This window comes from Nothobranchius furzeri, chromosome 9 (genome assembly GCF_043380555.1).
Source record: "Nothobranchius furzeri strain GRZ-AD chromosome 9, NfurGRZ-RIMD1, whole genome shotgun sequence".
NCBI classification, from domain to species: Eukaryota; Metazoa; Chordata; class Actinopteri; order Cyprinodontiformes; family Nothobranchiidae; genus Nothobranchius; species Nothobranchius furzeri.
The window spans coordinates 49,687,359-49,703,563 of record NC_091749.1 but is presented as its reverse complement, the minus strand read 5'-3'; the positions used below and the strand labels follow the sequence as shown (position 1 = coordinate 49,703,563).

The following is a 16,205-nucleotide window of genomic DNA, read 5'->3' as shown; positions in this document are numbered from 1 at the left end:
ATTTAATTTCTACTAGTAACAATGTAATGGTGGCGTATATATTTTATTATGTACGGGTTGGCGACATAATCCAGTATGAATTGTATTCAAATATAGAAGCGTTTGAGAGCTACGTGCTACAATGGCTTGCCGTAGTCCTGCTGCGATGTGTGGAGCAGACTCGAGTCTCTAACCCTCAGTAGCAACAACAGCAGGCTCTAGGTAGCAGCTGCAGCGGTTCTGCTCCATACCGCGGCATATCTGCAGATCCTTGGTGTAAATGAGAATTTTGCAAGGGGAACATTTTAGGTAATTGTAGTATTAATTATAAAAGCAAAACGAAAAAAATATTAATAAAAAAATTGTATTATGCTACCAAAAATCTGACTCAGTCCAAAGCCAGCACTGATGCAAGCTTAGGTAAAGTGTGGATCAAGTGTGCAAAAGGGACAGAGCCAAAGTCCACGCTTGAGAATCAAGACACCCTATACACTTTCACTAATGGTTGGAATGCACAATTAAAGGGTGCAAGGGTGGAAGTGCGAGCACCGGGACAGGGCTTGAGAAAAGCCGCACATATGGTATCTCACCCTCCCTGACCGGGCCCTCTCCTCCCTCCTGCTCATTTTCTCATTTCTAACAGATGATTTAGATCACGATTCCAGCACTTCATCCTTATAAAGATCTTTTGAAGTTTCGCAATTTTTTTTACTTTGATAAAATTTCCTTAGGGCTGCACAGTGGTGCAGTGGTTAGAGCTGTTGCCTTGTAGCAAGAAGGTCCTGGGTTCGCTTCCCGGCCTGGGATCTTTCTGCATGGAGTTTGCATGTTCTCCCTGTGCATGCGTGGGTTCTCTCTGGGTACTCCAGCTTCCTCCCACAGTCCAAAAACATGACTGTTAGGTAGGTTGGTCTGTCTAAATTGTCCTTAGGTGTGAATGTGTGTGTGATTGTCCTGTGTGTCTCTGTGTTGCCCTGCGATGGACTGGCTCTTTGTCCAGGGTGTACCCCGCCTACTTGCCCGTTGACCGCTGGAGATAAGCACCAGCAACCCCCCCGCGACCCTGCATGGATAAAGCGGGTTCAGAAAATGGATGGATGGATGGAAAATCTCCTTAAAGGTTGAATATGGAACAATTTAATAAAAATATATATATTTAAAGAAATACTAAAAGCTCCAAGGTGCATTTAGAGGTGTGCAGAATGAAGGTACAGCATTTCCTTTAAAAGCTATATTTTACTTTAAAAAGTAAGTAAATTTTTTTGATGGGTATGATGCTGGGTTTATGTTTGCATTTACCAGCCAATAGAGGGCACCATTGCAGGTTGACAAATAATCTGCTCAGCACAGCCAGGGGCGTGTCCAGGGAGTGGCCTCGGGTAGCACATGCCACCCCTGGAACCTGATTGGCCACCCCAGGTGCCACCACACTAATTTACCTTTAAATCGGCTTTTCATTGTCCACAAAAGGCTTGGGGGTAAAACAAAAAAAAAAAGCATAACCATTGGTGCCACCCATGCACAAAGTTGTGCCTCACCTTGGCCACCCCATTTTAAAAGATCTGGACACGCCACTGAGCACAGCGAGGAGGGTACTGTGAAAAATGGCAGAATCTGCAAGTCAAACAGCTGCTTCTGAGCCCAGAAGATGTCGATATCCTTCTCAGAAGAGGAGCGGCCATAAAAGATCTAAAACCAGGGTGATGATTATAGCTTACAGCTTTTGAAAACCCCACATTCAAAATCTCAGACAACTAGAATATTGTGAAAAGGTTCAATATTCTAGACTCAAAGTGTCACACTCTAATCAGCTAATGAATCCAGAACACCTGCAATTCTCCAGTGTTGGTGTGTCAGTAGCTGCCAGTAATTCACAGCAACATAATAAATGCTGCTGACTGACATGAGAACTTGTTAAACTGACTGAGTTTGTAATTTGACAAAACAGATAACTAAATTTTTCTTAAACCAATGTTAATTTAAAACTGCCATAAGGTGGCAAGTCATATGAAGGAATGCTCTTAGGCAGTGGTTCCCAAACTTATTTATGATTCAATCATAAGTGTGAAGGTGGGAATGTGATGGAAACAACCATGCAGGCATGTGGCTGTTCTCGGATCAAGCCAACTCTGAGCCGGTTATCTGTCCTCTTTTCTCACTGAAACACCCGGTAACTCAGGCATCATTAAACGTTAAAAGTTAACATAATGGCTGTTATGATAATTATGGTATGGTTGGGGTGTTTTTAAATAATCTGCCTTAACTGAACTACTGTTATTATGGAGCATTGATTTATGCTAATTGGAGAATGTGGAGTAATGTTACAGCTTATGACAGGTTACCTTACACCAGCATAACAACTCAGTAATTTTAAATGACCAGCCTGTATCACAAAACTTGCTTGATGCAGGTTCTTCATGTTTTATGTCACATCAGAAAGCTAAAGACATCAGTTAATTTTCCATAGTTTGTGACATATTTCTGGCTACAGTGGCTCTGGCTGTATTCTGGCTCAAACTTGCAGCAGATGTGTTTGCTATGTCAGTGGAAACACATCTGCTACATGTGTGTGTGTGTGTGTGTGTGTGTGTGTGTGTGTGTGTGTGTGTGTGTGTGTTTGTGTGTGTGTGTGTGTGTGTGTGTGTGTGTGTGATCTCCCTGAGGAATATTGATCTAAGCGTTCTTCCCTTCAATAGTGACATTAAATAAGCACAGCTTCTCATTGGTCATCACTGATCTGAGCATGTGTCTGAGTTTATGGAAGCAGCACCAGTATATCCAGTGAAATCATGTGGATCCAAGCATCTGCACAGAGCTTTCTCTTTCAGTAACTTGAAAGGCTCGTTTTTGTACTGCATTGCAATTGTTTAAAAAAAAAAGAAAGGAAAAAGAAAGTCTGTGATTTTGTCAGTATTTCTTCCAAAACTGGTGAAGCTTCTGATTACAAGTCTGCACAGGTTTAAGGGTAGAGCCGACTGGAGGGGAAGAGGTATTGCGACATATGCTCCCCTTAGGTGCAGCAAATACATCGCGTCGGCTCCATCCAGTGGGAGCAGACACGCCCAAAAACGAAATGACATTTCCTGTGAGCTTAGATAGAAACGTTGCGGAAGTTGCTCGAAACGCCAGCATCAGCAGCAAAGCCGTGGTGGCTCCTAGAGCTCCGGTACCCGCATGCAGATACACGTAGCCCAGCTCTGTGGGCTCCCTCCGCCGCAACACTTACCTGAAGCCGGCCGGGGAGTTGACCCTGAGGCTGCGGCCAGAGGGTGGGGTGGCTTTCCGCTTGTCTCTGTCCGCCATGCCGCCACCTCGCTACTCATCTCCCCCACCTCCCAACACGCCGATGTGCGCTGCCGCCGCCCGGCTCAGACACCTGAGGTGCGGTGATGCTGCGATACGGTGGTGCCTTCGTAGACTGTGGGAAAAATGGCCACTTGTAACTTGCTTCTTTTTGCTTTTTATTTTCTGCGCGAATAAAGATGATTTCTGTTATGTTGTTTTGCTTTTCAGTGTTCCGCGAAACATCAAGACACCGACTCAGTGGGTGCAACCTGTATTTATTATAGGAGCTGAACTAAACAGTAGGTACATGAACTGCATCAGTTAAGATTTGGATGTTTACATATATTTATATCTACCCTTTTTTTATATCACGTGTTTCTTTTTACTTTTATGCCAAACACAATTTAGTGCCACCCAGTTTGATTATGGTCCACAATAAAGACTGAAATCCAATCGTATACAAAATACTACAAAACGATACAAACTAAAAGTGGGTAACATGGGTAATGTAACTGAATGCAAGAACGAGGAATGTTCTAATTAATTTCGAAAAAAAATATTTTTCTTAGTCTCTCTCTCTCTCTCTCTCTCTCTCTCTCTCTCTCTCTAAAACACTGTTTTATCACATTAATATTACCACAAAATGTTATAAATGGTGTTGCCCCAAGTTTCTGAAATGTGGAAAGAAAACCCGGTTTTTATTGTTGGTGTAGCAGCTAAAGTGACCGTGTGTTAATCTCCAGAAGCAAAGAACTGGGAATTAAACGAATTTGCCCTGGGCACGGTCATGTTTCTTCTGTAACGACCAGCAGGGGTCAACATTGTGCAGAAAATAGCAATCTTGGTGTGGGTAGAGCATCAGAGCAGAGACAGAACTCAGAAAGTAAGTAAGTAAAATGTATTTATAGAGCATCTTTTAAAGATAAGGGCCTCACAAAACGCTGCACTACATAGGTAAATACTGCATGGAACATGGTACACAAGAAAAATGTATCTAGATAAAGCTGTAATATAAAAGTTCATTCATCAGTTCTCTTCCGCTTATCTTGAGTTGGGTCGCAGGGGCAACAGTTGAAGTCAAGAGGTCCAGACTTCCCTCTCCCCAGCCCCTTAGGCCAGCTCTTCTAGGGGAATCTAAAGGTGTTCCCTGGCCAGCCGAGAGACATCAATCAGTCAATCAGATTTATTTATAAAGCGCTTTTAAAACAAAGTGCTAATCAAAGTGCTTTACAAAATGACCCCAGATTCCCATAACAGGTTAAAAACATGAATAGACATATGCAAGCACACACACACACACACACACACACACACACACACACGCGTGCGTGCACACACACACACACACACACACACACACGCGCACACACAAGTAAAAATTATATTTGGCTGAGTCCAGATGAGCCAAGTAACGTGAGGTAAGGAAACGCCATCAGAGGAGCCGTCTGCCCCGGCAGAATCAGGTCTTCCACACTAAGTCAGGGTGCTCAGTGGAGGGGGAGCATAGACCCCCACCTATAGAGCGCCCAGGAAGCTACAGTTGACCACCACTCCCGGGGCAGAGGGCCCCTACAGAGGAAACACTGGATTAAAATGAGTAAAAATATAATAAAAGAGCTAATATAAATGACAAAAGTTAGAAAATAAGTAATAAATAAAATCATATAGACAGTAAAATAATAATATTAAATAATAAAACTGTGCTAAAATATAATCATATAAAACATGCAAAGCAAGCAATAAAATATAATCATGTAAAACGAGGAATAAAACTGTAGTAAATGTTTACATAAAAGTCAACCTAAAAAGATGGGTCTTGAGTCTTGACTTAAAAACATGAACGTTCTCTGCGGCCCTGAGGTCCTCTGGCAGCTCGTTCCAGAGGCGAGGACCATAACACTGGAAGGACGCCTCGCCGTGAATGTGTGTCCTGACTTTAGGGATGACCAGGAGACGCCTGCCAGAGGAGAGCAGAGGCCGTGAGGGTTCATATGGTAAAAACAGTTCTGAGAGATAAGAAGGCCCAAGACCGTTAAGACACTTAAAAACCATTAGAAGTACCTTAAAATGGATCCTGAGATATAGTCCCTCCAGCATTTCCTGGGTCTCTCTTTAGGTCTCCTCTCAGTATGACGTCACCGGAAAACCTCACTGGGAAGGCGTCTAGGAGGCATCCTAATCAGATGACCGAGCCACCTCAACTGGCTCCTCTCTATGCGGAGGAGCAGCGGATCTACTCCAAGCCCCTCCCAGATGTCCCAGCGTCTCACCCCGTCTCTAAGAGAGAGCCCAGACACCCTGGGGAGAAAACTAAATTTGGCCGCTTGCATCCACGATCTCGTTCTTTTGGTCACTACCCAAAGTTCATGACCATAGGTGATGGTAGGAACGTAAATCGACCGGTAAATCGTGAGCTTTGCCTTCCGGCCCGGCTCTCTCTTCACCAAAACAGATCAGTACAATGCTCACATCACTGCAGACGCAGCACCAATACGCCTATTGATCTCATGCTCCAGCTTTCCCTCACTCGTGAACAAGACCCCAAGATAGTTAAACTACACTCGGGGAAGGACCTCATCCCTGACCTGGAGAAGGCATTCTACCCTTTTCTGAATCAAGATCATGGTCTCAGATTTAGAGGAGCTGAGTCTCATCCCAGCTGCTTCACACTCAGCTGCGAACAGATCCAGCAAAAGCCGGAGGTTACGTTCTGATGAAGCCAACAGGACCACATCATCTACAAAAAGCAGAGACCCAATCCACAGGCCACCAAAATGGATTCCCTCAACATCTTAGATGCACCTTGAAATCATGTCCATAGAAGTTATGAACAGAATCGGTGACAAAGGGCAGCCTTGGCGGAGTCCAACTCTTACTGCCGGCAATGCAGACCAAGCTCTGACACCGGTCATACAGGGACCTAACAGCCCATTAGGGGCTGGTGCCCCATACTCCCGAAGTACCCCCCCCCCCCCCCCCCCCCCAGGGCCCGCTGAGGGACGCAGTCGAAGCCCTTCTCCAAATCCACAAACACATGTGGATTGGCTGCATGGGCGAACTCCCATGCAATAGAATATAATAGAATAGAATATAAAAATCAAAAAATAATATCACAATTAGAGTCATCATAAACATGAACAATGTAAAAAAATAAAAAAAATTATACAAAAGATAAAAGAATAAACAAAGCTCAAGGTTTAACACACAAATTAATAATCTTAATGAGATATTTGCATTTTACACATTCTTCAGTGATTTCTTTCAAGGTAACAACTAAACTTGCCTATTCTTCAATCATGTTCTTTTTCACTAATAGGGTTTAACATTTGCTTTGTAATTTTTAAACACATGAAAGAAGGTGTTTGTATGGGTAGCATCACCTTCCCACCACTTCATTCAGTTCTGTTGTGTGTCAGTTCTTCACACTTTAAAATTATATTGACTTTCAAAGTCATCATGGTGAAATAACTAAATGAAATGTTTCAAAGATGGAGCTTATATTTTAGCTGGGGTATTCAATTCCAGTCTTGGAGGGCCAGTATCCAGCACGCTTTAATGGTTTATCTGCTCAAACACACTTGATTCAGTGGTTGAATCACCTGTGCGTCAGCTCATCAGGCTCTACAGGAGTCTGTGTATACCTGCTGATTGAAATCAGGTGTGTTGAAGCAGAGTTAAAACTAAAATGAGCTGGATACTGGTCCTCCAGACCTGGAATTGTTTTAGTTCAGGCATCATCAAATCAGTCCTTGATGACTATCAGCATGCAAATTTGAGCTGTTTTGCTGCTCCAACACACCGGATTCAATGATTTAACTGTCTTTTTTTTATGTATTAACAGTACTTCTCTGTCTTTCTTGCAGATAATGGAAAGTGATTGTGTAGAAATGATTTAAGAAAATGCTTCATGATAAACACTAACACATTTACACCTTTTTCACTAAACTCCATGAATTAACTTATAAATTTAAAATTATGATGCCTAAAAGTAGCTTCTTGTTTATCAGACTAGTGATCAGAGAATAGTGATCAGAGAATAATGATCAGAATTGAGATGCCAGCAGGTGCAAGGGGGCCGGTTTGAACCATGCCTATGGGAGTGATAACTGCTAATTTGAACATTTAATGTATTTATTTGTAAAAAAAAATGATTTAAGTCATAAGTGTGTAAATTGTAGTGACAATGGCGTAATTTTCAGGTGTGTGGAGAAGGAATTACGGAGGCTACATACTGAGTATCAAATGTAATTTTTTGTGAATTATGAAAATGCGCTGCCGCTACATCCCCACCTCGGTTTTAATGCTTTTCTGTAGCATGGCAGCGAGCTTTAGTCAGCATTATACATAAATCTCATAGAAACGTCAGATTCTGCAACGCTAACCCTTCTCCTTAGTCTGGTTAGCTTGCAGAGTCCTCTTCATGTCCACCCAGTGTATGACTAAAAACCTTTTTTCCAGAGCAGCTTTGTGCCTATCATGGTGCACGATGAATCATTTTCAGCCACAGATACAGTTTTTCTCCAGTTCTTGTTTTCCCCATCTCAGTGATTTCTATTTGTGTTAATCCCATGTTAGTGACTCAAAGCATAGAGTAAAATCCTGAAGACGTGCGCAGCCTGTTTAACTCCAGAGTTTGACCTCACCGCCTATGTTGATGGTGTCCTCAGCAGCTAATGGATCCAGACGTGAGTCACCTGAGATAACTGATGCATGCCATGTTTGACCCCAACAAAGCAGCTTATTCTCAGCCAAGGATTTTAGCTAGCTAAGTTTAAAGACGTGATCCACAGGACTAACATCCCTTCCTGCACCTGGACTGACCTTTTCACTAATGCACTTTGTGTAATTGCTTAATGAAGTAGTATTTTAAAAATAACGGTTAAATTATATTTGTCGGGATCAGAAACGTTTATCTAAACATGTAACGCAAATGTCAGGCAGGCCAAACATCTAATGTGACCAATCAGCTGATGGACAAATTATTTTGCAGTCAGCTGAACTACAGACCAATAGAAGTAAGGAGCAACCGAGGACCAACACCTTAGAAGATGTGGAGGTTTTATAGTAAGTAAGTAACCTTTATTTCTACAGCACCTTTCACAGATAAAAATTCCGAGGTGCTTCACATTAAAACAGAATAAAATACATTAACAAAAACCAACATGAGAATAAGACAAGCAATAAAATTAAGTAAAATAAACTAAAAAATCCAAGTTTTAAAGAGATTTTAAAACACGTAAAAGGAATCAACACAACGTAGAGCGAGATGAAGATCGTTCCACAGCCGGACAGCCATAGCCTTAAAGGAGTGGGTCTTTAGGTGGGTTTTGGGGACCACCAGGAGCATCTGAGCTTCTGATCTCAGGCAATGTTTGGGAGTATAGATTTGCACCAAATCAGTTATGTATGAAGGTGCTTGACCCTGCAAGTCTTTAAAAGTTAAAGATATCATTTTAAAATGAACTCTAAAATTTACAGGAAGCCAGTGGAGTGACTCCAGGACAGGAGTAATGTGGGAACGTTTCTATCCAATCCTAGTCCTTGAGGCCAGTGTCCTGCAGATTTTATTTGAATGGATGAGCTATTAAAAGGGTTCTGCTGAACTTGAGGACATGCTGAACTGGTAATTCAGTCATCGGTTCTGAAATGTTGGAGCAGAGAATATCATGGTTGTGGAGCTCAAAGGCAGGGATTACACATTCCTTTTGAATATGTTTAGATTTGTTTTTTTTAAGAAAGAACCTTTGAATTCAAACCTACTGAAAAGCAAAGAATGGTCTACACAAAATGCATTATTTAAATGGTTAAGATGGCTAACCATGGCTAGCTGCTTCACATATAATCTGAGTCTAATAAACCCATGCAGACATTGATATGATTGACATAAATAAAATCTGATGATGTTCATTTAAGATGCAAGAACCCAATACAGACAATAATTTAAACCTTTTTTCCATCTGAGCTTGATATGCAATATCAGAGTTGAGAGTAGTTGTTAGCCATGTAAAAGAAGGGTTAGGGCTGTGAGATATTAAAGTCCCATCAGTTGTCACACACGGGTGTCTGCTGAAATTTGTCCTCTGCATTTGACCCATCATGACAGGAGCAGTGAGGTGCAGACACGGCTGTGCTCAGAAGCATTTTGGTGGTTTAACCCCCAAATCCAACCCCTTTAAATCCTTATGTATTTAACACATTCTTCTTCAAGAGACCTTGCATGCAACAGTTGCAACAATCATCATTCTAACCAGTCTTTGACAACAGGAAAGTAATCATTAATTAGATTTTAATTGAGTCAGCATAATAATGGCCAAAGAATCCTTGTTAAACCGCTGGGTCTTAATAAAGAAAAGGAAAAAAAAACAAACAATGTTAGTATAAAACCACAACAACCATAAAAACATCATTGTTCATTACAGATTGACACTTTATAACAAGAAGGCTGTTAAGTTGCATTAGCGAGTGATGGATACATGCACCATTGAGTTATAGTAGAAATTCTGATCTATGATGGCATTTACACACAGAACCATTAGCTTGTAACTGGTAAAGCAGAATATTGTGTAATAAACAGTGATTAAAGTCTTGATTAATTATTATAATTAATGTGGAAACACATTTTTTACAGCAGCAAAAGTCCAACAAAGGTTACACAGAAACAAATCTCACACTTGCGCAATCTGGGAAAGTATGGAGGATAAGAGGTGTTACAGAAATATGAAAAGACATTTGGGTTCAAGCAATCTTTTTTTTTTTTTTGCCATCACAGGAAAGTCCAATGTGATTGGACACTCAAAAGTGTGCACTCTTCCTCCTCTGCTCCAGAAACCATCCAGTAGGGTTCATGTCCAACCTCAACATGCTGAGGACCCATGGGTCCTCCTGGGCTCCTTTGATGAACTCTTCTATGCTGACTGCACCTGTATAAAATAAATATCCCACAGGATGAATATCCACTATACAGGGATTTTTTACTTCACTCCATGCTTACCATCTCTATCCACATCAACGGCCTCTAATATCCGATCCACAACTTCATCCACTGTGGGATTTGAATTAGTCATCTCTGTTTTTGATCCTTTCTTAATTCTGTGGATACTCTGAAAAAGAGGAAGAAGATCTTATAACAACAACAACAACAATGTATAACAACTTTAAATGTTACTGGGTCAACTTGTTCTGCAGCTGGGTAGGTGATGCACTGGTCTAGCCAGTAACTGCCCTGATTTTAGATACATTTGATGTGATAAAGCAGATATTCTCACTCAGTCTTTAGACACTGCTGAGTGTGTAAACAGCACATTTATATTAACTGCATATTTAGTTTATCTTATTTCTGCCTCAAAATATGGTTTCTCCAGATTTCAGGATTCTTGTTTTTCTTTAAAGTAGCTTTTTTCATGTATTTACAATCAATATTATTTATTTATTTTTGTATAGACATTATTATTATTATTATTATTATTATTATTATTACAAATTATTATTTATTTGTTAAAGTGGCATTGTTTCCAAGGCAATGTTGATTTCTAAAAAAAATAAACTTTCCTATAGTTTGATTTTACCTTTGTTGTCTTAAAGAGGTCTTAAGCGGAGTGGTATGGAACCTCCAGGTAGTCTGAGGCTTACCTGACATCAATCAAATGATTTGGATTTGGAGGAGTTCCTACAGAGAAGTCAAACTAACTTCTACCCAAAAACACTTCGATCTAAAAACAGAAATTTAACATCTAAAAACAACCCAACACAATTTTCCTGTATTTTAATTAAACGCTTATTAAAGGTGTCGTTCACTCGTCAGTCTCCAGTAGGAATTAAATCCTTGTAAGTCGTACTCTGGGGGTGTGCCTGTTTCAGGAACTAGAAGTGAGCCAAATCAGTCTTATTTCCTGATATTTGGACGTCTCACCTCTGATTGGCTAACTGCATCACTACTCTACCACTGACTCTATTTGCTTTGCAGCCTTGATGTTTTATCAAGGAGTTCTGCTGTGTGGTGAAGGTGCTAATGCTAACGGTTAGCTTCTACCAGTCAAGACATTCGCTGGTGCTCCCTGGACTATAAACCAACAACAGCTTTTCCCGTCATGAGTCATGATGGGTGAGTCCATGAATGTTAAGTGGCAGTGTGAAATAAATTCACATTGAGTGTCCTTTGTGTAGGAAATGGGCTATATAAATAAAGCTGTCTTGTCTTGTCATAAATCTGTTAGTCTTTGCAAATCCTAGAGTTTCAACATCTATTTTCTATCTATTGTTGTTTGTTGCTGCTGGGCTGATTTAGATTTGTTTTGTTTTTATGTTGGATGGATAAATAAGGTGCAATATTTAAAAATGACACATTGAATACAAGAAGACCTGCATAATGTTGCATGTTTGCTTTGTTAATAGGTATGTGAATCATTGCAAAATACAGGGGTAGGAATCTTATAAGTTCTTACTTCATCCTACTCCCTTTTGAACTGTTGACGTTAGTATATGTGCAAACTGATGCATATAACATATAATGTTATTTCTCTTGAATAAGTAATAGGTGTATTATTTTATTCCATTTCTTTTTTATTTGTTGAAATAAATAAAAAATAAATAAATAAAAATAAACAAATGCAGGATAGGTGTGAACAATGTTTTAGCTCAGACTACTGGGTCAGTCATTGTGCTTGAGTTTTTTTAAGATGGAGGAGTCTTATTTAGGCTCTAGCCCAGTGGTCTGGAGCACTTGGTGTCCAGAGAGCCATTTTTTCCTTCAGTCAACCAGAAAAAAACTTGTTTAGAGTAGCACCTGCTATAGAATATTTGGAAGAGAGACACTTAAAAAATGTTTTTAGCAGAAATCTATGGAAGAGGACTGAAATACAATTTTGCTTTTGCCTCAGGTAAATGAGAGCAATACAAGAATTAAAAGAAAAAGGTCAGAAATCTAAGATTAGAATCAGGATATTGAGACTGAAGTAAAGATTCTAACTTTTCCCCAGAGAGATCAAAATCAAATCTACCCCAAACCAGCTATCTGCTGTTTTTGAAAAAACGCCATCTTGTTTCTCTTCTTAAGTTTTGCCAAAAAGGTATGGATGTTTTTTTCTTCAAGACGTTTATATTTGTGGAAAAGTTTTAAAAAACTAGCCAAGAACTCTAGTCAGACTTTAGCAGAAGCAAAATAATTTTGCTTTGCAGGCTAGTCTAGCCATGCTTCATTAAAACCTCAGCAGGCTCTGGTCAGTCTTGTGTCTTACCAGTTTGGTGGGTGGGATGTTACTATGAATGAGCGAAATAACAAAGATGGCGACGGCTTGTTTGAAATGGCTTTGGCATAAACTTTGCACTATTTAGACTCGGGCTTTTCTGTAGCTGTTTTTATGTTTATGTTATGTTTATGTATTTAGCAGACGCTTTTGTCCAAAGCGACTTACAAGTGATAATCGGCATATTGCCCTTGAGGCTAACAACAACAATAACGACAACAACATTGACATCAGTCATGGAGAGTAGGGAACAAGGAGTGGACAGTAGAGAGAGGGGGGATGGGTGCAGGGAGGGTGCTAGTTTAGAAGATGCTCTCTGAAGAGCAGGGTCTTCAGGAGTTTCTTGAAAACTGAAAAGGAAGCCCCTGTTCTGGTAGTGCTTGGAAGGTCATTCCACATTTGTGGAATGATGCATGAGAAGAGTCTGGGTTGTCCTGAGCGTGGTGTAGGCACTGCTAGCCGACGATCCTGTGATGACCGGAGCGGTCGGGCCAAGACGTAAGCCTTTGCAAGAGGATTCAGGTAGATGGGAGCAGTACCATCTCGGACTTTGTATGCTAGTGTTAGCATTTTGAATTTGATGCATGCTGCTAGCGGTAGCCAGTGGAGCTCAATGAACATAGGGGTGACGTGTGCTCTTTTTGGCTGATTGAAGACCAGACGCGCCGCTGCGTTCTGGACCATTTGAAGAGGTCTCACAGTACAGCCTGGAAGACCAGTTAGAAGGGCATTGCAGTAATCGAGGCGGGAGATGACAGTAGATTGCACCAGGAGCTGGGTGGCATTTTTACAAAACAATGCCTTCAATTTGCCACAATGTTGTGGCGGCATCACAGAGCCTTAGATCTTTTATAAGTGGTCCGACCGTAGCAGTAATGTGTACTTTTTACAAAATGTTAGACAATGGCGGTTTAAAGGGGGTATTGGGCGATCTCTGTGTTGGCGCAGATTTACATTTATCTCGGATATAACTTGTTTTTATTGCAATCAAAGCCATGCTCAGTACATTTTTTTTAACAAGCTGCAACTAAAGGTGTCTGTCCTCCACACTCCCAGTGCAGTCTCTGGTGATCTGACCTCCAGCTCCGATGGAGAGAAGTTCCAAGAGCACGGCATTGCTTCAGTTTAACATCTCAGCTAGTTCTATATACAAAAGCTTATGGTCCATTTTAACTTACATTTTCAATATATTTGCTGGCCAGAGCTTGGCAATAATTCCCCACATGATCATGATACTTCCTTCTGTGGCGCCAAGGCACAATCGCCGGTTATGAGACTGACAGTTACTGCAATATTACTACCAAGCAAGGCAGAAAAAATGCTGCAAAGTCACTTATCACTATGCCAGCATGGCGCGTTTGTAAGACACATCGTTGCAGTAATATTACGGTGATTTGCCAGCACGGTGTGTCTTGTAAAAAGGGCTTTTGAGTCAAGAGCAGAGGTACTTGAGGTATTTACGTCTTCTTTGACAGTATATGATGGACTGCCCTGTTGACTGACATCCATAGCTGTGAGGGCCCTAGATTCCACTCCACGACTGATATATTTCTATGTGTCTTGGCCATACTATAGTTATCTAGAATGGCTACTCAGATTAGTAAAAAACATAAATAGACACCACATGTCACTGATACTTTTGGTGTAATCTTATTGTGGATATTCAATACAATTAATCAATTAAAAAACACTTTCATAATTTGTACATTTGAAAACCTGTTTGTTTTAGCACTCATCTAGCTATTGAGGACCATCATAGAAACATCAAAGAAGCACTTGTGACTCCAGAGCCGCAGTTTGCAGACCTCTGCTGTAGCCTGACTCTACAACTGTTCTTGCTTCTACCATGTAGGCATGGAAAATACTCACTCTATAATTACCACAAGGTGAAAGTGAATAACGTCTAAAACCTGATTATTGGTTAAAAAGCACAAGTTTGCATCCAAATATTCACAAATAATTTACAAGACAAATGAAATTTTCTGCCAGGGAAGAAGTCCTACAGTCTTATCTGATACCAACATTCTTTTTTTTTTTTTTTTTTTTTTTTTTTTTGTATTTCACTGATCGACAGTTAATGTAGGCACAAAGGAAGAACGTCAAATTCCATACCATGGTTGTTAACATAAATAAGTCAGGTGAAAGTTTGAAATAATAAAAAAAAAAGAAACCTACATCAATTATTGACCGCAGCTCGCTTCTGTCCACGTAGCCATTACCGTCTTTGTCGTACACCTTGAATGACCATCGCAGCTTATGCTCCAAGTCCCCTCGGAAAACAAGATTAAGTGCCGCCACAAACTCAAGGAAATCAATCGTGTTGTCCTAAAACACAAGTTGAAGAACAACAGCTGGCTTAAACACTAAACATTTTGGTATGATGGACTGTAATAAAAGTTATTTTCTCACCCCATTTTTGTCAAAAGCTCGAAACATGTTCTCTGCATAATCCGATGCTTCTCCGGTTGCATCCACCCCAAAGAATCGCTTAAATTCATGCAGAAACAGAACTCCACTTGGACACTCTGTGACAAATTTTTTATACATATCCTGAAGAGCTTTGACATCAATCCCCTCACTGCACTCTGAGTGCTGTGTTTGCCCCATAACTAAACCCAACATCCCATGGTTAGGTGATCCTCTCCATTACTGAGTAGCCTCATTCAATGTGGGCATCCCTTCCTCTAAGGTGTCCTTTTTTTTCTTGTGTAAGCCTTTGGAATCCTCTTCTGGATCCATTCCATTTGTGCATGACCCAAGTGATTACTGTAGCCTTGGGATTAGTGAGGAATTATGTGGATAGGTCTTCCCCTATTTGGGTTACTGTGGTTTGCAGTTAAATACTGACCATGTCCAAGTTTGTAGTTGCAGCCCTGAATGGCACTATTGCCTTTACAGGACTTCACAGCAATAAACTACTACTACTACTAAACTTTATTTATATAGTGCCTTCACATGGCCCAAGGACCAAACAAAGTGCTGCACAACAGAAATGAACATAAAGAAATAAAAACATATAAAACCATTTAAAAACCAACAAAAACATGTAGATACAATCTAGGTGGGGGAGCAAAAAGTGCAAAGCCCCCCATTAACGAGACTCCTCTTGAGTTAAAGCCAAAGAATAAAAGTGTGTTTTCAGACAGCTCTAAAAATTGCCGAGCGTGGTGGCCTGTTTGACACATGTAGGTAGCTCATTCCAGAGCCTCGGCCCCAGTACTGAGAAAGCACGACCCCCTCAAGATTTTAGTCTGTGTTTGGGAACGACCAGCAGTCCTTGCTGAGCTGACCGAAGATTCCTTGAAGGAACATAAGGATGGATCAAATCTGATAGATATTGTGGCGCCAACTTATTTAAACATTTAAAAACAAACACCAGAACTCTAAATGAATTTTTAAAGGAGACTGGAAGCCAGTGTAGGGATGTCAAGACAGGGGTGATGTGTTCAGATCTCCTGGTACCAGTCAGTAACATGGCTGCTGCATTTAGGACCTTCTGTAGTTTCGCTATGGAGGCCTGCTTGATGCCTGCATAAAGCGAGTTACAGTAGTCCAGTCTGGTGGTAATGAAGGCGTGGATGACAGTTTCCAGATGTTTGCGTGAAAGAAACAGCTTAATCCAAGCTATTCTCCTGAGATGGAAGTAGCAGGATCTGATTGTTATATTGACCTGGCTGTCCAGTCTGATCTCTACATCCA

At 40.8% G+C, this 16,205-nt stretch overlaps 2 protein-coding genes across 3 annotated transcripts in view; both read right to left on the bottom strand.

Moving 5' to 3' along the window:
* LOC107381812 (C-Jun-amino-terminal kinase-interacting protein 1) overlaps positions 1 to 3,400 on the bottom strand; it is a 97,258-nt gene extending 93,858 nt beyond the window's left edge. The window contains exon 1 of one of the 2 annotated variants that reach the window (XM_054732221.2): positions 3,206 to 3,400. In XM_054732221.2, the coding sequence (XP_054588196.2) occupies positions 3,206 to 3,282 (77 nt within the window). In that variant the 5' untranslated portion in view covers positions 3,283 to 3,400. The remainder of the gene's footprint in view (positions 1 to 3,205) is intronic. The other variant, XM_054732222.2, reaches the window with a different exon arrangement.
* Positions 3,401 to 9,533: 6,133 nt separating this feature from the next.
* Positions 9,534 to 15,175, bottom strand: LOC107381807 (guanylyl cyclase-activating protein 2). Its single transcript, XM_015953691.3, has 4 exons — positions 14,916 to 15,175; positions 14,682 to 14,831; positions 10,256 to 10,364; positions 9,534 to 10,184 (listed from the first exon to the last, which is right to left on the bottom strand). Exons 1-4 carry the CDS (start codon positions 15,126 to 15,128, stop codon positions 10,057 to 10,059), a joined length of 600 nt encoding a protein of 199 aa, XP_015809177.3. The 5' UTR covers positions 15,129 to 15,175; the 3' UTR covers positions 9,534 to 10,056.
* Positions 15,176 to 16,205: the final 1,030 nt, after the last annotated feature.